Source organism: Malurus melanocephalus, unplaced genomic scaffold (assembly GCF_030028575.1).
Source record: "Malurus melanocephalus ecotype Western Australia unplaced genomic scaffold, MMel_1.1 scaffold_1289, whole genome shotgun sequence".
Taxonomy (NCBI): Eukaryota; Metazoa; Chordata; class Aves; order Passeriformes; family Maluridae; genus Malurus; species Malurus melanocephalus.
This window is the reverse complement of record NW_026624521.1, coordinates 13,548-35,445: the sequence shown is the minus strand read 5'-3', so window position 1 is coordinate 35,445 and position 21,898 is coordinate 13,548. Positions and strand designations below refer to the sequence as shown.

Here is a 21,898-nt window from a genome sequence, read left to right as displayed (position 1 = left end):
CACCAGATCTCTTGGCCTCAGGGTGGTAAGCCCTGGGATTTCCCTAGAGTTGACTTTTCCAGACAGCTTCAGAATTTAAGCCTTGATATCTGGTCAAGCATCACCCTCCACCTGCACATTCTAGAGCTTGCCACCAGCCACTGCAGCTGGCAKCTCTCCACGGGGCAGCCCTTGCTGAGATGCCAAGGGGGTTTGTAAACTCGTCCCTGCTCTGGCACCAAATGCTGCTCTCCTGAYAGAACTCCCAGACAGAACCCTCCCAGACCCCTCTCCTTAGCTGCAACTTCTGAAACGCACTTTGGCATTTATGGTGCATCCTCAGAAACTGGGATCTAGAAAATCACTCCCAGTCAAACGACTGCTTATTGAGGAAGGCAGCCTGGGCGATCCCAAGGCTGCTCGCAGCAACACGGAAACTCCAGGAGCGCCAAGACATTTCGGGGCTCTGCTTCTTCACAGCCACCGGGAAATTAACCCAAAAATATCAAATGCGGAAAGCCCGGCCCCTCCCCGCTGCGAGGCTCCCCCGTCTCTCCCCGCACACCCCGGAGCCACCCGACGGTGCCGCTCGGTGGGTGCGGCAGCAATGCGGGGGCGCCGCCGGATCCCCGGAGAAGCTCCCACTGCCCTCCCCGCCGCTGGAGCACCCCATACCCTCCCGAATGCCCTCGCCGGTGCCCTCCCCGCCTCCGGCCCGCCCCGGGGGTGTCCCCGGCAGCGGGTCCCGCCCAGGGAGCGGCGGAGCCGGGCCGGCCCCCAGCGCTGCCTCCGCCTCCGGCCCGCCTCCGGCCCCGCCGCTCCATCCCGGGACGGGCCGGCCGCGCTGACAGTCGGGCTCGGCGGCCGCCGCGGGAGCATCAAGCGGGCAGCGCCCGCCGCTCCTGCCCGCGCCCACCTGCGGCGGCGGCTGCCCCGGGCAAGGGGCGGCGGGGGCGCTGCCGCTGCCGGCTCCGCGCAGTCTCACCCCGCCTGCCCCCCAGGATGAGCCCGGAGTATTCTCTGCGCTCCTTGCTGCTCATCATCCTCGCCACCTTCTCAGCCAACGCCAGCAACTGGTTGTGAGTAGCCGCGGGGCGAGAGGGGGGAACGCGGACKCGCCGCCACTTGTTGGCAGAGCCGGGGGCGCGGAGCAGGTGCCGCGGGGTCGGGCAGCAGCGGGGCGCGACCCCCGTAGCGATGCTGCTCGGTGCCGGCGGGGCATCGGGCACACATCGCCGTGCGCCGGTCCCCTGTCCCCGCTGACCCTCGCCGCCCTCATCCGCAGGCAGGTGGGCGGCAGAGGATGCCGACTCCGTTCAGCCGCTCAGCGGCGGTGTGTTATCGCGGCTGATGGGACAGGGACTGCTTAGCCCCCATCCCATTTTTTTTTTTTTTTTTTTGTCCTTAAGTTATGAATCCAAGATCACGCCGGGATCACGAGCGGAGGTCGGGGCATCGGGTCGGAGCGGGGCCTGGGGGTTGGCGAAATGCCACGCGAGGGCCAGCGGTCCAGGGAAGGGTTTGGCAGAGCTGGGGTGGCCTGGCGTGTTGGGCCCGGGGATCTGCGGCGAGCAGGGCTGCCCACGCCTCAGCCCCCCATTCCCGGTAGGAAGACGGGTGTCGGGGGACTGTTGCACGCCGCAAAGGAGCCAGATGACATCGGGAACCCGCTGAACAAACACTGAAATAATGTGTAAGGTAAACAGGGGCGGAAATCGTTCTGGAAAATTCCTACGTGTTTGCCAAGGCAGTGGGACTGCTTTCTGAAGAGGACACCCCCCTTCCCCCCTCCCCGAGGCAGAGGGGATGGAGCATGACAGCACTTTCCCACCTAACTTTGAACGAAGGCATSGGTTCCTGCTGATAAATGTGCTTTGGTGGGAGATGGTGCTTTCCCTGCTGCCCGTGTTGCCGGCTGACGGGAACTAATTAGTTCCCGTGCACGCACCCTGCAGACCCGCTCTGCGGCTGGGAGCTTGGGCYGCCTCCATCTCACCTTCATGGATTTCTGGGGCAGGGACAGGTACACCACGCAGGAAAGGGACTTCCCGGGATTGTCGGATTGAAAGATCCCGAGCCTCTTGCACTTTTCCCAACACAGGTGCTCAGGTGGGCACGCATCCCTCGCACAAGGARTCCTTTCTGCATCCAGACACGGCTCCCATCTCTCCTGCCTTTAGCTTTTGACTCGCTGGAGGCTGTGGGATGTGGGTGGCGTTTAGGTGATGCTCCCCAGGGTCAGCGGCACTCTCCAAGTGTCCTGCCTGTGGGAAAAGGTGGCTGCCGGCGATGCKTTAGTGCTTAGTCCTTCTCCCCTCCTCCTTTGCCAGATGGAGCGACTTGCGTGCCACACATCTCCGGCAACTGGTGGGTGGATCATAGCAGCTATCAAGGTGGTCTTTTAAGCTGTCATGCTTCTAGTGAAGGTATATTGGGAACTGTGGGAGTGTTTTTTCCTGCAGGAAGAAAGTCCTGCTGAGGAAGCTCTGTGGGATGATGGCAGATCTGYGTAGAGAAGCAGCTTCAGCTGCCCTGGGGCGGGCACAGGGGAAAGTGGGGATTTCACGGGTGAGGTCAGCAAGCTCACACGGATGTGCAGAGGTGGGACTGCCCTCGGTCCCYTTGCCGCACACAGCTGGGATGAGGATTTGGGAGGTGAGCCGGAGGGGGTGATTTGCCGCACTAGTCGGGGAGGGCTGTGTGCAGCCGTCCGTGCTGGTAGAGCAAGGGTGGGCGTGGGGGGCTCGGCAGCAGAGAGTGGAGGGCTCATTCCTGCCAACAGGGGAGGAAAAGCAGATACATTTCAGTGCGTTTGAAAGGAAGGGGGTCAGCTTTTTTTGATGTTGCAAATGTATCATGATAAAAGGATCGTCCCCCGCTCAGTGCTTTTTATTCTTTGCCTTTAGGATTAAGACAATTCCCATTGTTTATCTTCTCACATCAGAAACAAAGGCTGCTGGAGGCAATAAACAGAGTTAGAAGGATCCCAGGAGTTATCAGATATTCGAGGAATGAGTGTGCCTCGTATGTCTTCATGCGTGTGGGCTCGGCATGCTTGGCGCTATCCCAGGGCACTGCCAGCTTGCTCCCAGCACACGGGACGGATCCAGCCTCGCCAGGCACATAGTTCTGCACAGAGGTGTGTGCCCTGAGTGGCAGCGCGCAGTGAAGTTTGCTTTTCCAGAAACCTGCTGGATTAGTGATTAAGCTCAGTTGTGAGCTTTTTTTCCTCTCCCCCTAAAGCTCTAAAGCTTCTTTCAACCTGTCCAGACTCGCATTCCCCCAGCGCTTTGGAGAGATGCCGCTTGCAACGCTTGAGCTGAGAGTTTCTGTAAGCCTGGCTTTGTGGGGAAAGTGCTCGTTTTGGCCWTGCAGTGGTGTCTGCTAAGCTGTCCCATCCAGTGTAAAAAGGAGATGGTGTGGGGATCTCTCAGAGGGATCCCTCTGCTACAGTGACCATTGAGCTGGAAGAGATTTTCCAAATCTTTCCAGTAAACAAACCAAGCTACTTTCTCCCTGGTTAGGAAGCAAACCTCAGGTGTGTTTTCTCGGTGTCTTGGCTTTGGGGAGTTGCTGCTTGGCTTGTTGCCTATCCAGAAAGCCTCTGTTCTCCACATCTGAAGAGATGCTTCATTCCCACTTCTTGTGAAAGGCTCAGGCTTGCTCTTCCTCCTGACTTTGGAGGCTCAGATAGTTTTAAAGCTTTGCCTCCTGCCTATTTAGGCACAGATTTGTAAATTAAATAAAGGGCTGTAGATAGAGCCGTTTACATCTCACTGGCTGTGCACAGGAAGGTCCCTCTGGCTTCTGCTTTATCTCTGAAGAAGTCCAGGATGTGCTTTACACAGGGGAAGCATGTGAATCACTTTTCAAAGCAACTTGTGCTTCACAGACTCTTGAACCCACATGTGCAGTGATGTGGTTGAATTTGGAAGCAAGGCCTTTTTGTGCTCCAAACCCATCCTGATGCTGAGGGTGTTTCATAGAGAGTTCCAGCCAAACAAGTATTATTCCACAGCTGGCATGGGAATGCTGGGCTCTGGTTTTAGTCCAGTTGTTTAGTTAGTTGGTTATTCATTTATTTACTTACTTTGGAGAGAAGAAGTCCACCTGAAGAAGTGAACTAGAAAATGTGCAAAGTGGGATGTGGATGTAAAGATCCACTTAACTGCATGAGGCACTGGGGCCCACTGCCTTGCTCTCGAGCTGTTCAGGGGGTTTGAATGATGAGAGAACAGAAACAAAAAACATCAGATACAACAGGGCAGGGTCTTTTAGGGGGTGAGATGCCTGGTTATCAAACTATCTAGGAATCATTACAGCCTCTCTCCATTTTCTTGCAGCTAAAACTGGCTCTGGAGGAGGCTCTCCATATTGACATGCTTGGTCTGAGATGTGGTTATGCCATTGCAGAGCAGGGTGCACCACCAGCAGCTCTGTCTACCCGTTCTTTACAGGGATTTAAAATTTCCATCTGGGCTTGGGACTTGGCTTAAAGGGCCAGGAGCACAGATGGGCTTTTAAAACCTAAAAAAAATTAATTAGAGTGCTCTGGGAAAGCTTGAAGACATTGTGAGGGTCCAGACAAGCCTGGCTAAGCAGCTGCTCTCTAACCAGTTTCAAGGGCTGGTGARGAAGGGATAAAAGGAGTTTGGATTTCCCTGGTCCCCTTTCACTGGAACATCACAAGGTGCTTTGCAAATACAGGGTCCAATTCTCTGTTCCCTTGTCTGCCAGTTTGGGAGTGGGGGCATGGCAAGAGCAGCCAGAATGTTCATTTTGTTTGCGTCATTATGCAGTGCAGAGAATTTGAGAGAAAGCATGCCTKGGTCCTGCATTTGCATCCTTCTGGTTTTAAACCAAGCTTTATTTTGTTGAGTCTCCACAGCTTTGATAGTGGGTAAAGGTTACTTCACCTGGAGCCTGGCTTAGTTTAATTCTGTACAAGCTTCTTTGCATTGTCATTGCAATGGTTCAGTTTTCCACCTGCCAAAGAACAGGTCTGGYATTTTCCCATAAGATGCCATGCTGCAGGTTTGGCTCTAAGGCAGAGCTCTTCATGCCAAGCTCTGCTCCCTCTCCATTCTCCTGTTTTTTTTCTGTGAGGACAGTATCAGGGAGGCTCCCCGATCACATCTGTCCCAGGAGCCAGGGTGGTGGGTCACACCATTTGAGTTTAATGAGTAATTTCCTTACTTTGAGGGGTGCTGTGAGTCGGATGAGTGGCTCTCCACTTCTGGGATGCTCAGGGCTCCTTTGCATTGCTCTGGGGGTCCTGCCAAGTTCACAAGGTTGGTGCAYGAACCCATGGTACCCATTCCCAAGGCTGTCAGGTGGRAAAGTGAGACTGCTGGAAATAYATTTYAATTTTTATTTATTTATTTGTAAGTCTTACCACTTCTGACAAAAACCAGCTAATTTCAGCTSGGTGATGAAAATGGACTGGTTGTGGGTTGCACCCTGCTGGTTGCATCCAGTAGTCCTGGCACTGGATTTCCAAACAAGTTTGGCTTGTCTCTGAGCAATGGTCCTGTCTGGCAGACACCCTTCAGGGTTGTGTTTGCCAGAATGTTGGAGGTCCCTGTGCTCTCTGACTCCTCAATGGTGATGGGCTTTTCTGTCCTTTCCTAAGAAAGCCTCAAATAAAATCACACCTTAATCTTTCACAGCAGAACCTAACTCTAGGGATTATGGACAGGAGGGAGATAAAGCCACTCTGCACACTAGGTTGTGAAGAACTGGATAAACTCCAAATATGAACAACAGCACACGCAGGTTTTGTTTTTGCAATGGCTTGATGTGACTCCATGAATCAGAACTGGACTTTTGCATTGAAGCAAAAAAATAATTTATATTACTCTGCTGAAAGCTACTGTCTGCTTGATTAATTTGTTCTTGTAGATGTAGAGAAATGCATTACAGCTGCTTTCTTAAAATGATAAAATTGTTGAGCAGTCCTGGAGGTTAACAGTTTCTAGGGATTATTGTGTATTTCTTTACAAGTGAAGTGACATTGGGTCTTACAATAATTGGTGATTTTTCCTTAAAGCTTGAAAGCCTTGTGAATCCACAAAACTTTCAGTCACCCAAAGCTGCTTGAATGGCAGACTCCACTTTGGATACTCAGTTCAAGTAACCTCAGCCACCCCAGGGTGTCTGTCCCCAACACCTGTGGGTGACCCCTGGCACATCCTCCAGGCTCTGTCAGACCTGCTGCCATGGGCTGTTGCACTTCACAGCCAGGAAGGTGCCATGCAGGATCTGGCTGGCTCAGCAGAACTGAAGCCAGCATTGTGCTTTCATGAAATTACTTGGGAAAAGTAATTGAGTCTCTTTGGCCAATGGAGAGCAGCCTGGGGTCTGTTGAAAGTTGGGTGGGATCAAATTAATCCTGTAGAAGGCTTTTTTTTTGCCACATATTTGCAAATTCTGATCAGGACTTTAAACTCACCAGGTTTTCTCCGACCAAGTCTAGCCTGAAGCACTGCAGGAGTTGGTCTGCACTTGCCTCCTCTTGCAGCAAGGTGTTGGTGTTGTACCTGAGTCCAGGAGTAGATTCTATTGGTTTGTAAAGTAAACAAAGGATGGTTCCTACACATTCAAAGCAGATTTTCAAAATAGATGCTGTTCAGGCTCTTCCCAGCTACCATCCTGCACTTCCCCATTAGGAAGTGGAGGTTTTGCCAAAAAGCAGCACTGGCTTAGGACAAGCAGTGGTATCTCACAGACTACAGGGACTTGTGATGGAGGGGGAAAGCCGTGGCTGGGGATGGGTGTTTGCTAGATGCACATGGTGTTAGGGGCAGGGTGCAAGGGATTGGGGCACAGGATTGGAGGTGTAGGCTTCCCCTTGGGCTGAGGATTGGAGTGTAGGCAGGTAATGGTGAGCACAGCAATGCCTGCTCCTGGGTGACTCTTTTGGCAGCTGTTAATTRGAGATGAAGCATAGGTGTGATGAGCAAGTTTCAGCCAAGAGATGGTGCCCTAACTGTGATAGGAAGGACTGAGATGGATGGCTATGTTTCTTGCAAGAGAGAGACCAGACAGGCTCTCAGATGATGACTTTGTAAATCATAGTTAACACTTAGAAGGGTGGAATGTCTAATGCCAGCAAAGGATGGATGTCCAGTCCCTGGGAGGGCCAAAGACGGCTACAGAGTTAGCAGCTGGACAAGGGAAACCTTGCAGCATAATCCCAATGGGATTATGGAATGAAAGGGGGCAGGATGGACCCCCAGGGACCCCAAAACCCTCCAGAAATCCCCAAAACTCCACCCAGGATCCTGGAATTGTTATGGGAAAAATCCAAATCCCAGTGGGATCACGGAATGAAAGGGGGCAGGAAGAAGATCCCAAAAACACCCCAGGGACCCCAAATCTCCCAGGACCAAGGACAGAAAAAACCCAAATCCCAATGGGATTGTGGAATGTGAGGGTGAGGCCCCCAAATCCCAATGGGATTGTGGAGTGTGAGGGGCAGGACAGAGACCCCAAAAGCCCCCCAGGGACCCCAAAATCCTCCAAAAATCCCCCAAACCCACCAGTAGTTGTAGCTGCTGTACTCGAAGTCGATGAGCATCAGCCAATCCGAGGAGCCCTCGTGCCCCGACAGCAGCAGGATGTTCCCTGTGAAACCCCAAAATTTGTCTCCTGCAAATCCTGACAGGAACATGTGCAAGCTGGCAGACTTGAGGCACCATGAATATGGAGGTCCCTGCCAGTACTGTTGGCACAGGGAGAGCAGCACTGAGCCCAATGTGGGACACCACAAGAAATCTTGGGGGCTTGAGCATCATCTGACCTGCCAGCCTGAGACATCTTTCCATGGCTTCACTCACCCTGCTTGCTAGGGGAAAGCAACGAGGAAGATAAAACACTTCTCCATATCTTGCAGGATGGGTCCTTGCCAGGAGCCAAAACAGTGATCGGTCCCTCTCCCTGCATTTATCTGTGTRTATTTATCTATCTGTGCAGACAGATGCACATAGGGATGCATGGGGGTTTTCCATGCATTTTTCACATTCTAAACAAGCCTTTAAGTTCTTTCCCAGAAGAAACATGCCTGCACAAGCAGTCACAATGCTCAGTAGAATCCCAAGTCACTGCTGACTGTCCCTGCAGCCTCAGAAGACACAGAGATGCACTTACTGACTCTTCCACAAGCAGGGGAGTGTTTGCTGAGCAGAGCTGAATCATCTTCACAATTTAAAGCTTGGACAAGCCTTTTGTGGCTTTGGTTGGGGACACCTTCCTTGTGGGAAGGTTGAGTATTTGCTGAGCAGGATGAAGCTTCTGAGCCTGATTTCAGAATATCTGTTGGGTGGTTTATCAGGGATGCCACTGGCCTTGGTCTGAAAGTTCTCATCTTCAGGAAAATATTCCCAAAATGAGACAATACAAAGAGTTCTCACACTTAAAACTCACTTGTTTGAATAAAAGAAACACCAGAGATCTTTGCTGTCTCAAAGACGTCTGCTGCATCTTCTCTGACCCACCTCTATTGAGTATTTGTCAATGACTGAAATTTCCACACCTTTTTATGGCAGGGAATCTCCTCCCCTTTCCTCCTGGCTCTATCTGCCAGCCACCGTGGCTCTTTCAATGMCTCCTTGTCATTTCACCAATTATTCTTCCTCCTGAAAGTATTATCATAACTTGCATTTAAGCAGAGCTTTCTGACATCCCCTACCTTTCCAAAGGTGCCTGGATTTGAGATTTACTTATCTGCCAGCTCACCGAGTGGATCAGCTGCAACTTCTTAAATTCCTGATCTCAGTACTGTGGATGGAAAGAAAAAGGAAGGGTTTTCTGTCAGTTTTGTCTTAAATCAATGACTCTTAAGAGGAAGCATGTTCTGCAAGTGAYTTGTCTGGATTTAAAGGCAGCAGAAAAGAAGCATACAAAGGTCATGATGAAGCAAGAAGACAGAACTTGAAAAAATGGTGTGGGCAGCAGTTGAAATGTTCTTTGCCCAGTCTTGGACAAGGAAGAAAATATGCYATTATTTGGGTTTGTTTCCCACAAGCAGGGCTGTTTTGAGGCTGTGTGTGAGATTTAAATTATAATCTAGAGCTCTGCATAGCAATTGAGATGTGATATCACAATGGAGACCAATATTGAGACCTAGCAGAGGGCAGGAGCTGTTTCTCACATTCCTCCTGCTGTGTCTGTCTGGTTCTCTGTGCAGGTAGACAAAGGCTTTGGCTGTGGATTCTACCACTTCAACCCAAGAAAACAAAGTTTGGAGTGAAGTTCTTGTTAAGGACCAGGCAAAGCACTGGCATCAGGTTTCCTTGGGGACTCTGGGATGCTGCAGGTGGGTTGGTGCTCCAAAATCCTGAAACTCATGGGATGGAAGTATCTCTGAGTGCTGGTGAGGGCAGAGCAYGTTTACCCAGCTCTTACCTCACTCTTCATCTGCTCCAGAGAGGGGAAGGGGATAAGATGTTCCCACCTGGTCCACCTGAATGCGATGTGATGAGATTCCTCAAAGCTGAGGTCCTTGAGCGAAGGTCCTTCCTTAAATCCTTGCCTCAACCTCTTGATCCATGCTGAACCAGGGATCAGGACAGGAGCTTCCTCCCCCTTCAAAAACCATGTCTTTTGGAAAGCAGTGATGGTTCTCCTGGCCTGGTAACAAACTGGTGGTGTGATGGGGCTGCAGCATTTTAGGCACAGCTGCCTCCATCTCCACAGAGGGGCTGGCAAGCACAGGCTGAGGAGGGGTGATGGGACACAGGAACTGTCAAGGGGGACAGAGGCCAGAACACTGTTCTGGATAGTTTCATCTTCTTTATCTGCCTTGCAAAACAAATTACCAGACCCATTCTTGGAGAGCTCTACCTATCTTTGAAGCATCCTTGGCCTTTGTTTTATCATCCCAAACAGCATTAAATGTGGGTTGGGAAAGCACCTTATCAGGTGCATCTCCTTGGAAAAGCTTGAAAGGCTCCTGTCACACTTTTCCTTTATGCCTGTTTTGAATTTATTACTCCACATTGCCCAGAGAATCTCGAGCTGGGAAATATATTAGAAAAGGAGATGATGCCCCATCCTGAGCAGAGCTGATATKAATGTGGCTGCTACACCTGTGTCCCAGAACTCTTCTGCCAGTGTGTCTGCACTCAGAGTGGGCACTGACTTATCTGTAGGACCAGTGTCATGGCTTTAAAGAAGCTGCTTCTCTGGCATGATAAATACTGCTGGAGTTGCCAGCAGAGGGGGAAGCCAAATCAGCACAAGAGGTTAGTASTGGAGATAGATTCTGATTTTCTTGRCTTCCAGGCTCAAAGMGGATCAATAACCCACATTGTCYTGGGCTGAATCTTACACTCTGCTGTGTGCCATCATCCCCATGCCCAAAGTGGAACGATGGCTGGGCCTGGGAGGAGACAGCTSTTACAGGAACTCTGTGCATGCTCAGCATTCAACATCCTCAAAGCTCCCAGAGGTGGTTTGGTGCCTTCAGCCCAGGTCAGCCAAGTGCAGCAATAGATGTGAGAACAGCAGATATTGCACTCCATGTCTGGGTTGGGGACACCAGTTGCACGGTGTGGGAGCCAACAGAAAGGTGACATTCCTGAGTTTGGCCACAGTGGGTTTTTCAAGCCACTCCTGTGCATAAGATCCTGTCCTCTGCACACCAGGCTATCCCCCTGGAGGAGCAGGAAACCTTGGGCAAAGATGATTTGCTGGTATAAAGGCTCAAACAGCACTTGGCTCTGAAACCCCAGCAGGCTGCCACTTCCTGCTGTCAGAGAAGCATTGCCTCCATGATCACACACAGGGAAAACTGAATATTTTTGACATCTTGCCATGCAGACTCCCCACAGACACCATGAGGCAAGACAGCTTTCTCCCTGGCTCCCACGGCCCCCCAGTTGTGAGCATGAAACCAAGCTGGTGAATAATTCTGCTGATGCACAGAAGAGAAAATCCTTTTCTCTCCTCCTGGGGCAGACTGGCAGGGTTAATGGGAGGAAGAAGCTGTGACAACTTGATTTTGTGGCTGAAGTCAGCAGATCTGGCTCCTGGGATGCATGGGAACAGGCAGGGAACAGGAGCCACTTTTGCACAGTCACTTCTCGGAGGCAAACAGGGCTTCAAAAGAAAAATCCTTAGCAGGATGTTGCAACTTGGGAGGAGAAATTAAAAAAAACAAGCAAACAAAAAACCCCACAAGTTTCTGTAGGGCTGGGAAATGCAGAGTCAAAGAATGAGGTTTCCAAAAAGCTCAGTACTGTCTCTTGGTGCAGACAGAGTAGCAGAGCGAGGTGGTGCTAGCAATTCCAAGGATGCTAAAACTCGGTGTGGTCAGTGGATGGGTGCAAGTGTGAGTTACACCTTTCCCTGCAGGGAACCCTCTATGTCCACAGCAGGTCAGGGCTCCACCATGGCAGTGGCATCTGAAGTGGCCAGCAGCCACAGGAAGATGGGAGTCTCACACACTCACCTGCCAGCACAGGCACTAATAGTTGTGGAGGATATTGGATTATCACACAGCCCTGCTGGAAAATCTGACTGGTCTATTGTAAGCTCCTTCTGTGATCCAGAAGGTGGGGCAGGAGGGTGGAGCTGGGAAATGGGCAAGCATGGCCCACAGCACAAGAGGAGGGAGGTTGAGTKGCTGGGATGTGCAACAGGGACCATCATATCCACACAAGGGGGCAAGGAAATGCTGAGTGCTTTTGAGATGTTTGCTCTTAAATGATAACCTCCCTCATTCCCCTGATGCTGACACCCAAGAGCAGCTCTGTGACTCTTTTTGCTGAGGATTATGATATGGAAAGCAGAACACATGGTCCCCTGCACAGGRCCAGTCTTGTCCAGATCAGCAAAGACCACATGGCCCTATTCACATGCTAGGCTGTGCAATTTACCCCAGCAGGCTCCTGCTTCTGCTTCCCTGCTTCAAGCCCTGCTTGAATCCCAAGTGACAGGAAACCTGGCAGCTCCCAGAGGCCATCCCTGCCTCCTGGGGACTGGGACAGCTAAAAGCAGCCTCCAGGAGGGAAGTGGTTTGAAGGGCAATGTTTGCCAGTGATGAGCACACAGCCACAGTGTGGGAGCACTGTGGCAGATGGAGCTGGCAGCCAAGTGCCTGCCCTGCTTGTTTTGGCTGACTTTGGAGACCTCTGGCTTTTCCTAGTAGCACTTGGATATGCCAGTACTCAGGAGACCTGACCAGGCACATTCAGACAACRCTGAAAATATCTTCCTTGCAGGCAACAGAGGCAAAGGGGAGCCARTAGCTGGACTCCCTGAGAGACAGGGACTAGGCTGCAGAGGGATGGTTGGTATGCTTGGGCTTATTCTCTGACAGCCAAAAATGCATCCTGTGGAGCCACTGCTGTGGTTCCATTTAAGGTGACCCCAGATGGGCAGCAGGTCTCAGCTATGGAGAGGATAAGAGGTTCAGTCTCCTTGCTTTCTGCAAGACTCAGCACGGGTCCCAGCTGAATTTGGGCTCCCCCAGCCCTCWCCTCCTAACCTGTTGTCCTGGTGTCATGGCAGGTACCTGGCAAAGCTGTCTTCAGTTGGGAGCATTTCCGAGGAGGAGACCTGTGAGAAGCTGAAGGGTTTGATCCAGCGCCAGGTGCAGATGTGCAAGAGGAACCTGGAGGTGATGGACTCGGTGCGACGCGGGGCCCAGCTGGCCATCGAGGAGTGCCAGTACCARTTCCGCAACCGCCGCTGGAACTGCTCCACACTGGACACCCTGCCCGTCTTCGGCAAGGTGGTGACACAAGGTGAGCTGGAAGGATGTGTGTGTGGGGTGATGCTGCGGGGGGAATGGCTGTAAAGGCAGTCTGATGGGCTGCAGGTGGGATTTTGCCTGCTTGCCWCTGAATTGGTGGCTGGGGAGGGTCAGGAATGGCCCATCCAGTGTTGTATCTTGGGGCAGAAGGGTCCCTGTGCACTTCAGCAGGGCTCTTTTCACTCTGTTGGGGACAGCATATCCAGACCCCTGCTGTTCTTCTGCTTTCCTGAACCTTTCTCACAGCTATTGACAAGGACATGCCAAGTTTAAAAACAGGTCCTAAAGTCACCCTGCGGTCTCATCTCTTCCCCACCAAACCCAGAAGCTCCACTCCACAAAGCCATGGCTGCATTTACTGGGTCTCTTTCTAGGCAGGGCTGAAGCAGTGGCTGCTGCCAGGCTGGCATGTGGCCACTGTCAGAGCATCAGTGGGCACTGTCAGGATGGCTCTGTTCTGCCTGGCATGGGAAGAACACATGGGAGCATCATCACCCACCACCAGCCTTCAGGGCTGGGTATGGCCTGGGCAGCTCCARCCCCTCTGATTCCAGCTGCACCCAGGCTTCCCAGCAGCACAGGACTGCAGTCAAACCAGAGTTTGGAGTGAGGATATTGAGGGAAAAACCCCTCTGCAGCCCCTTGAGATCTCTGAAGCATTCCCTTCTCTCGCCTCAGGTGCCATCTGAGGCATCTCACCTCCCCCATCCCAGCACCCCTAGACCAAAGCATCCCCCAGCTCCTTATTTTACTTTTCTCCCCTCAATGCAGGGGTCCCTTCACAAGATCCCTTCTTGTGAAGGTTCAGGGACTGGAAATACCAGAAATACCAGAAACTAAAAGTCGTCTCTTTTTAGGCAGCCACAGCACAAACCGACCAACACGATCCTACTATTAACCTCGATTAACTTGGAGGCAGTTCAGTCCCCACACTGGCTGGGTCCTCCCCAGCCACTGCCAGCTGGGCCACCAAAGTCTGGGATACGACCACCAAAGTAGCTGCCCTCTCTCTGACCGGCAAGCTGGGTGATGTCTGCTCTCTGCATCGAGCAYGGGACCACCCCAAATGCCAGCCCTCTTTGTTCAGAAATTGAGGGGTTTTGTCCTCAACCGGCCTCACAGAATAGTGGGGATTTGTGTGTTGCTAGAGCTGATCTCTGCCCCTGCTACTCTGTGTGTTCCCACCCAGGGATGCACTGAGCTTCCCAAAAAAGCTTTTCCCATCTATGTGGCACCACATAAGAAGACGCAGGAGCTGGGACTGGACTGCACCCTGGTCACCAGTGGGGTTTTGTGAGGTGCTTTGGGARCAAAGCAGGGTTTTGCAAGGTAGTTTGGGAGGTGTTGGGAGATACAGGACCCTGTGAAAGAGGATGGCAAGGATGTGAAGCATCAGGGAGTGTTCCTATGTGGAAAGCAGCTATTCTGGATGCAGGGGATTTCATGGCAGAGATGCCCTGAGAGCACAAGGGAAAACGTCCTCTGTGTAAGCTCTTGGCAGCTCTGCCCACATTGGCAGTGCAGCCTCTGTCTCTCCTATTGCCAGGTTTTATCATTCACCCATCATTCRTGATTTTAATGTTGTGGGGCAGTTCCCAGCTTCTTCACTATTGCAAGAATGGGCYCTCACTGCTGCAGAACACCTCCCAGCACCCAAAGGTCTCTGATGARTCAGGTCCAGGCTTGGCAGTAAGCAAACATCATCCCTGGGGGTGGGTATGAWGGGGGTCCTGCATGGACTGCCTCATCCTAGGAGGAAGTGACAGAGCAAAGRTTTTAGGCTCATAGCTCTGTATAGCATGTTTTGCCAAGAGCCAGCTTTCAGACCAGCTTTTCAGGGGGTTTATGTGCCACACCAGTGTTAAGATGGGTAAGAAGAGACACTGGCGAGCCATCAGGAAGGCTGCATGCCCTCCAGAATTCCTGCTCGTGTTACCTCGGACTTGGTGCCACATTTTCCACCGTGGTTTGTGCCATTGCAGGGACACGGGAGGCAGCGTTCGTCTATGCCATCTCTTCAGCAGGGGTGGCCTTCGCCGTGACCCGTGCCTGCAGCAGTGGAGAGCTGGACAAGTGTGGATGTGACCGCACAGTGCAGGGGGGCAGCCCGCAGGGTGAGTGACTGAACAGGGGGCAYTGCAGCTGCATGGGGATGTGGAGTAGTCAGATTCCTGCAATTCAAACCCACTCTCTTGAGCCATCCAGAAAGGAGGGAAAAGTTTAAAAAAACAAAACTCTGGTTAATCTACATGAAGTCACTTGGGAGCATCATCCACAGGCCAGAGAAAAGCATCTTGTCCGTGTGTCCCCATGAGCCACAATCACCAGCTTCCCCAGTTCCCCAGGCAGCTCAGACTAGTAGGCAGCAAGACAGAGAGGGGACAGGCCACCTGGATTTTAGGAAGAGCAGRGCTGGAGAGTGCAAGCACTACGGGGTGGCAGTACCTGTCTCATCTGTGCTCTCTGCCTCAGGCTTCCAGTGGTCGGGCTGCTCCGATAACATCGCCTACGGCGTGGCCTTCTCGCAGTCCTTCGTCGACATCCGCGAGAGGAGCAAAGGGGCCTCTTCCAACAGAGCCTTAATGAACCTCCACAACAACGAGGCGGGSAGGAAGGTAATGGCAACCACCAGACCAAGGCAGCTGGCGTGGCTCTGCAGCATCCCAGCTGAGCTCTGCAGCCACGCCTTGAGCCATTTGGGCTTTTTTTAATCCCATACCCACCCAGTAGCATTTTCTGCACAGCCCTGCCAGGCCCCATCCATTGTGCCCTCCCTGCTGTACCCATCCTGCGCTGACCATCCCATCCTGTTSCTTGTGTCTGTTCCTCCAGGCAATCCTGAACAACATGCGGGTGGARTGTAAATGTCACGGTGTGTCGGGCTCGTGCGAGTTCAAGACGTGCTGGAAAGCCATGCCCCCCTTCCGCAAAGTGGGCAACATCCTGAAGGAGAAATTCGATGGTGCCACAGAGGTGGAACAGAGCGAGATTGGATCCACCAAAGTGCTGGTGCCCAAAAACTCCCAGTTCAAGCCACACACAGATGAGGACCTCGTCTACCTAGATTCCAGTCCCGACTTCTGTGACCACGACCTCAAGAACGGGGTCCTGGGCACCAGTGGGCGGCAGTGCAACAAGACCTCCAAGGCCATTGATGGCTGTGAGCTCATGTGCTGTGGCCGTGGCTTTCACACGGATGAAGTGGAAGTTGTGGAAAGGTGCAGCTGCAAATTCCACTGGTGCTGCTCGGTCAAATGCAAACCCTGCCATCGGGTGGTGGAGATYCACACGTGCCGGTGATGCACGGAGGAGAGCACCCACCTGTATCCTCTTTAACTGACCCTGCTTCTCCCTTGCCCCACAGCCAGGACTGAGGAATGACCCAGATGCTTCAGGGAGAGCACAGCTCTTTACAGAGACAGAACCACAGAGAAAAACAGATTTTAAAGAAAAAATATTTAAAGTTTCAAAAAATTGATCATTGTTGGCTTTTTTTTTTTATTTTGTTTTGTCTGCTTTGCTGTATTTATTGCTGACGCCAGAGCCCCTTGGTGTCCTTGGTGTACATTTGCTGTCTGGTGAGCTGGGGACCTGTGTGATGCCAGCTCCCATCCAACAGGTTCCTGCTGCCTCTGAATTGCTGCAAACAAGTGTTTAAGACAAGGGTAATGCAGCATTTGAAATCTTCTGTCGCAGTTATTTTTGTTTGTTTAAGGCAAATGCTGAGCATCCTGGAGCACCACTGCCCTGGCTAAGCCTCAGGAGGGGATGGAGCACAGCCAGCCTGTGCAGCCAGCTGCATGGCAGGGGACAGGCAGGTGGTGACAGGGTGGCACTGTCCTCCCAAGAGCTAAGCTCCATGTAAAGCCTAGCCAGGGTGATCAGTTTATGAGAGCAATGTGGGGCACTACTGCACATCCTTCTTGTGGGGTGGTCCAGTGCTTTCTGGGCACTGGATGGATTTTGGAGCAGCTCCAGTGGCTGCTCTGCKTTACAGAAGCTCCTCAGTGGCTGCCCAAGGCTACTGGAGGACACAATGGTCCCACCAAACTCCCTTTCCCCAGTCTCTTCTCCAGCACCTGGTTCCACTGGGGACAGTGAAGGGCAGTGATACCTGCAATCTGCTGACTCTTAATGGAGCTGGGGGCTGATTGGAGAAAATCCAAGTGCATTTCTTTTCCTCTGTGCCATAATTGACCCCACTTCACGTATGCATCCCACAACAGGTCTCCTCTTCCTTTTCAATTTGCCTGTTCACGCTCAGGAAGGCTGTGGGGGACAGCCCCCATCTTGCTGGATGCTGAGAAAAGCAAAATTATAAAGTGGAGCAATTGTTGAGGGTGGGGGAATGCTTGTGTTCTGCCGCTATTGCTGTCTCACCCTTAGAAAGGTACGAGAGMAGGACTCAGCCAGAGGGATGTGCCACACATGCTGTGGTCACAGAGATTTAGKGCAGCAGAGCCCCAGGTGTCTGTCCTGCTTCCTGGGAAACTGCCACGAGAATAAGGCACTGTCCTGCCCACTCTGGCTTCCTCCTGCCTGGGACTGGGTTAGTGCAGAGTCCTTGCTCTTAGGCTGCAGTACGAAATATTTGGAGAACTAATAAGCAGAGGGGCACTGTGAGGGGAGGTGGAAAGAGAATCAACTCCTCTCCCTCACCCACTGGTCTATGAGTTGAGAAGCAAAAGACAAGCAGAGAAAAAAGGCAAAAATRGCACCTGAAGCCAACAGATGAGGAGTCAGCACAGGGTGGCATGGCTGAGCCCTCCTGTGTAGGAGGGAGCTCCCTGCATGGTCCAGGAAAGCCCAGAGCTTTCCATCACCAYCCCGGATGAAGGAGGGGGACCCTGCAAAACCAGCAGTCTTGTTTTTCTTCCTTGAGAGGGGAAAGGCTGGGGGAGTGCACAGACACATGTGAAATCCCATCTCTTGTGGCAGTGATGGGCTGGGGGAGAGCCTGTGGTCATTGCAAGGTCTCCAGACACCATCTGCTGACAACTGACTGCAAGCAGCACAGGGCAAGGGAGCTTTGCATCAGGGCAACCCCCAGCACACCTCAGCTGCCTCCCTCCTGCCTGCTCAGCACCAGCTCCAAGAAACCTCCAGCAAAGGGTGCCAGGTGCTGGGCAGGGACACCCTCAGGTAGGCTCTGAGGTGGAGCACCATGATCCATTTCAGTGCAAATCAGAGATCTACTCACCAGAGCAGGGTTCGCCTCTCTCAGTTGGCCAAGGGTGCAGCATTAAGGGGGGGAATCTGAGCTTTGCCTCTGCTGGTTCCATCTCTTTAGCCCCYCCAAGGCTGCAAATCCTCAAATAATTTAGAGACTGTTCTTCCTCTTTGCAGCTSATGCAGAGGAGGTCACAGACCTCAGGCCATTGGCCAAGTCTTCTGCTCCTTGTCCATCTAGGATGAGGGCCAAAGCTGAACAAGACAATCCAAATCCGCGTGGAGATAATCTCTGCACGTGGAATTTTTTCAAGCTGCAATGAAAGCTAAACCCTGCAAGTGCCACCCAGGSATAGTTTGGCTCTACAGCACTCTGACTCTTCTCATAACTGTAAATTTCTACACAGTGGGAAATGCCTTTTCACATTTACTTTATCTATTAAATAATGAGTTTGTGCTGAACAAGCCATGGGGTTTTCCTGCCCTGAAATCAGCTCCACTGGGCTGTGTAAAACCATAMCGTGCTGCAAACACCTCGTGGTTGCTGCTCTGCTCCCCAGAGTCCTCAGCTGGGAAGAGAGGTGCCCGCATGGCGCCTCCTGACAATGCAAAGGGCTTTTTTTGTCCCTCCTCCCGTCTCTCCTCAGGACATGCTGGTGTTTGGACCACAGGCTGCATTCCTGCTTTCCCATCAATGGAAGCACAGCTTGCTTCTGCTTTAACCACTTAACACACCACTGGCTTAAGAGGSCACTTACTCCAGATTTCAGTGAGTCTGTGACTTCCTCCTGTGGAGAGGGCATTGATATCCATCTGCTTAGAACAGTGCTTCCTTGCCCTGGCCACATCCAAGGAGYCACAGCTACCTGCCATTGGGTTCAAGGTGCATTCCAGCTGGAAGGGGGCAAGAACTGCCTAGAGATGCCAAGTCAGGGATCTGCTGTTTTTTGCCTTCATCCCTGTGCTGCTGTTTGCTGGATTTGGAGGGGATGCAGTGCCAGATACCCAGCTATGCTCCAAGCTGCCCACAGCCAGTGCATTTTGCTTGTCCCTTGTCCTTCCCCAAGCCAGAAGCATTGGCTGCATCCTTTTCACACCTCCCTACAGTCTGAAGCTTCTTGTTCAGTAACAGTTCAGCTGCTGGGTTCAGTGCACTCTGCCTTGTCTCAATTTTCTCAGCTGTAGCTCTCTATTTGTAGGCTCCAAAGCTCACCTTTCAACAGGCTCATGGCAAAACCAATGTCTTCTCTCCTTTAGCCTCTGTGGTGTCAGGGGTTGAGGGATATTTTGTTAAGTTTAGCTTGTTGCAGAAAGAGAATGGTAGGATGGGAGAAAATAATGCCTGAGCCTCCCAAAAACCCTTACTTCCAACAGCTCCTCTCTTTTTCTGGTGGATGCCACTCCTCCAGAACTTCTCTTCCCCACTTCAGCCTCAGGTGAAACAAAAGATGCCTCACGCTCCTGCTAAAACAATGTATAGGGAGACACTGGCTTCTCTGTGACCATAGACCAAGATATTTGTGTCCTCTTCCAACATCCCTCACCTGTTCAGCCTGTCCCCTGCATCCTACACACATCAGACCACATCACACTATGCCTTTCCCACCACTGCATCCTACCACATGCTCAGCCACATCCTCAGCCCCTGAACACCCTCTCCTTAGAAACTCATCCCTCCTCTGACAACTCAGAGGCTGACATCTCCACCCAGCTCTCCCTTCACAAATCTTCCTGGATATCCCACCACCAACTCAAGAACATCATGGCAAAAATAGGATATCACCTCCAAGTCCTGTCCACCCTGCTCCAATGATTTTTTTTTCCTCATTCCCCAAACTTTGAACTTTACCACCATGTTCTGCTTCTGTTTTCTTCGCCTTTTCTACTGGAAAATCCACCCATGTGTATGGTACCTTCAGCCTCAGATATTTCAAGCTCTGGKCTTCACATTTGCCAAATCTGCATCCCAGATCCTGTCCAATCATGGCACGGCCAAGCACATGGGCAGAGCTGMTATTTCTCTCCAGCTGTTCTGACCACATCACCCTCATGCTGTTTACTGGCACTTCCATCACTCCCAACTATCTTATTCTCCCTCCCTGAGGCATGTTCAGCCTCACCCACTGCTCCTTGCAAAGCATTTAAATCACCATGAGTGACATCAATGATGCTGATGGAGCATAAGCTAGYACTCACATCCTTCTCCTCCCTCACACCATCAGTGAACATTACAGCAAATTCATTTGCATATTCCTTYAGCAATGAGCTGATACATCTCCTGTATCTCCTTCTCTCCCTTTATCCACRCGAGTTTACCAGCTGGTTGTAGGGAAGCAAGGTGATGGAGACAACAGAAAAAGAGTCCAGGACCACCAAAGAGATACCTTAAGTGCAGAATGGTGTCTCACTATGTGGGTGGGTGAAGAAGAGGATCACTCCTTCTTAGAGCTGYCACCCCACAGGAGTTGGGAATGAAGGGCTTCACATCAGGAGAACAGGAGAACCCATGCTGGGGTGACCATCACTTCCACCTGCACTTGCTGAAGATGTCAGGGGTGCCTTGGCCATGCAGAGTGTCCCTCAGCAGCATGAGGCTGCAGCACATGGCCATGCTCAAGGACAGACACCAGCAGAGCAGAGCCTTTGACACCAGCACGATACCMTGACAGCAGGAGAGCGCCCAGCCAGCATTCCTCAGAGAGGCCTCCCGACCCTGACTGCYAAAATCCTGCTTTAAGCACAGGAAAATAAATTGTGCAACCTGCCTTGGCCTGAATTGTAACGCTCAGTGTGGGCGGGGGTGAGGAAGGGGCAGGAGCTGGGCTGAGGATCAGGCCCTGCATCACAGCATTTAGGCTGGACCACRGTAACATCTGGTGCTTGAGCAGCACCTGCACCAGGCTCTGCTCTTTTCATCCTCACAGGTATGCCAGGGTGTTTCTGCAGGCACCAAGCCACCAAGCTCCCACTCAGGGACCCAGAGATGTGGCCACATGCAATCCTTGTACTTGTGCTCAGTCCTCAAGAGCTACTATCTCTCCTAGGCTGGCTTCCAGACCTGGCAACACATTCCTTCTCCCATCCCAGATCTGACCATTAGTATTTTCTGTGTTGCCTGAGTGAGTTCCATACCACTGTGGATCCCCAAACTGCTCTGCGATGCCTTAACACAATGCATTTGGTCCAAAGCAGCTAAAAGATCCATCAGGATCCTCTCCTTCCAGCTATTCATCACTAGTGAAAGCACAAATTGCAAGCCTTAMTTAGAATCATCTGCTCAGCAGTATAAAAAAATAACTCACCCCAAACCCCTCGGTGGCTGTTGAGCCCACTTGTCCTTCCCAGCTCTGCTCTGGGACAGTTGTTGCATTATCACAGCTTTGCTCCTGTGATTTACATGGGCAAATAGCAATRGGACCATGGGAAAAGATTTTAAACTRAAAGAGGAGAGATTTATRTTGGATGTTWGGAAGRAATKMTTTACCCAGAAGGTYGTGAGGCTATTACAGCACAGCTTAATAAGAAGGGGTTGGAAAATGCAATGGCCTGTCCCTTTAGGTGTCTCCAGCTCCCTGAGCTGGGTTATCCAAACACGGTCCACAAGAAGGTCTCACCCCAGCACCTCAAGCCCTTTCCAAAGGAAGACTGTCAAGCAGGGTGGCAAAGCAGGCAACAAGCAGGTAGGTAACCCATCTTCACCATGATTATACTGTAGTATAGGAACTGAAATCATGATGGCTGCTCACCTCTCACCTTTCTTATCATCCCCAGGTGCCCACAGGTGATCCTATAGAGCTAAAGGAACCACTGCCAGAACTATGCACCCATTGCTTGCTCACCAGGTCAGAGCTCAGTCGACTGTGACTTCTTCCCTACACCATAATCTGAGAAGCCATTCGCTTCTCCAGCTCCCATCCTTGGTCCTGCAAGATTATTTCAACTACCTGAATGTACATCACTGTTTTGCTGGTTCAGAAACAAGAGATGCACAAC

At 51.8% G+C, this 21,898-nt stretch overlaps 1 protein-coding gene across 4 annotated transcripts; it reads left to right on the top strand.

The window, feature by feature from the left end:
* Positions 1-842: 842 nt before the first annotated feature.
* On the top strand, positions 843-16,402 carry WNT4 (Wnt family member 4). 4 transcript variants are annotated; one of them, XM_057387666.1, is made up of 7 exons: positions 1,430-1,677; positions 2,310-2,405; positions 2,886-3,118; positions 12,493-12,728; positions 14,719-14,850; positions 15,209-15,351; positions 15,569-16,402. In XM_057387666.1, the coding sequence occupies exons 3-7, from the start codon at positions 2,991-2,993 to the stop codon at positions 16,034-16,036; spliced, it is 1,107 nt and encodes a 368-aa protein (XP_057243649.1). In that variant the 5' UTR covers positions 1,430-1,677; positions 2,310-2,405; positions 2,886-2,990; the 3' UTR covers positions 16,037-16,402. The 4 variants fall into 4 exon arrangements, with proteins under 4 accessions (XP_057243651.1, XP_057243649.1, XP_057243652.1 ...); XM_057387668.1 differs by lacking the exons at positions 1,430-1,677; positions 2,310-2,405; positions 2,886-3,118 and adding an exon at positions 843-1,058 and having other exon boundaries at positions 15,569-16,400; XM_057387669.1 differs by lacking the exons at positions 2,310-2,405; positions 2,886-3,118 and having other exon boundaries at positions 1,437-1,677; positions 15,569-16,399.
* The last annotated feature ends 5,496 nt before the right edge of the window (positions 16,403-21,898 follow it).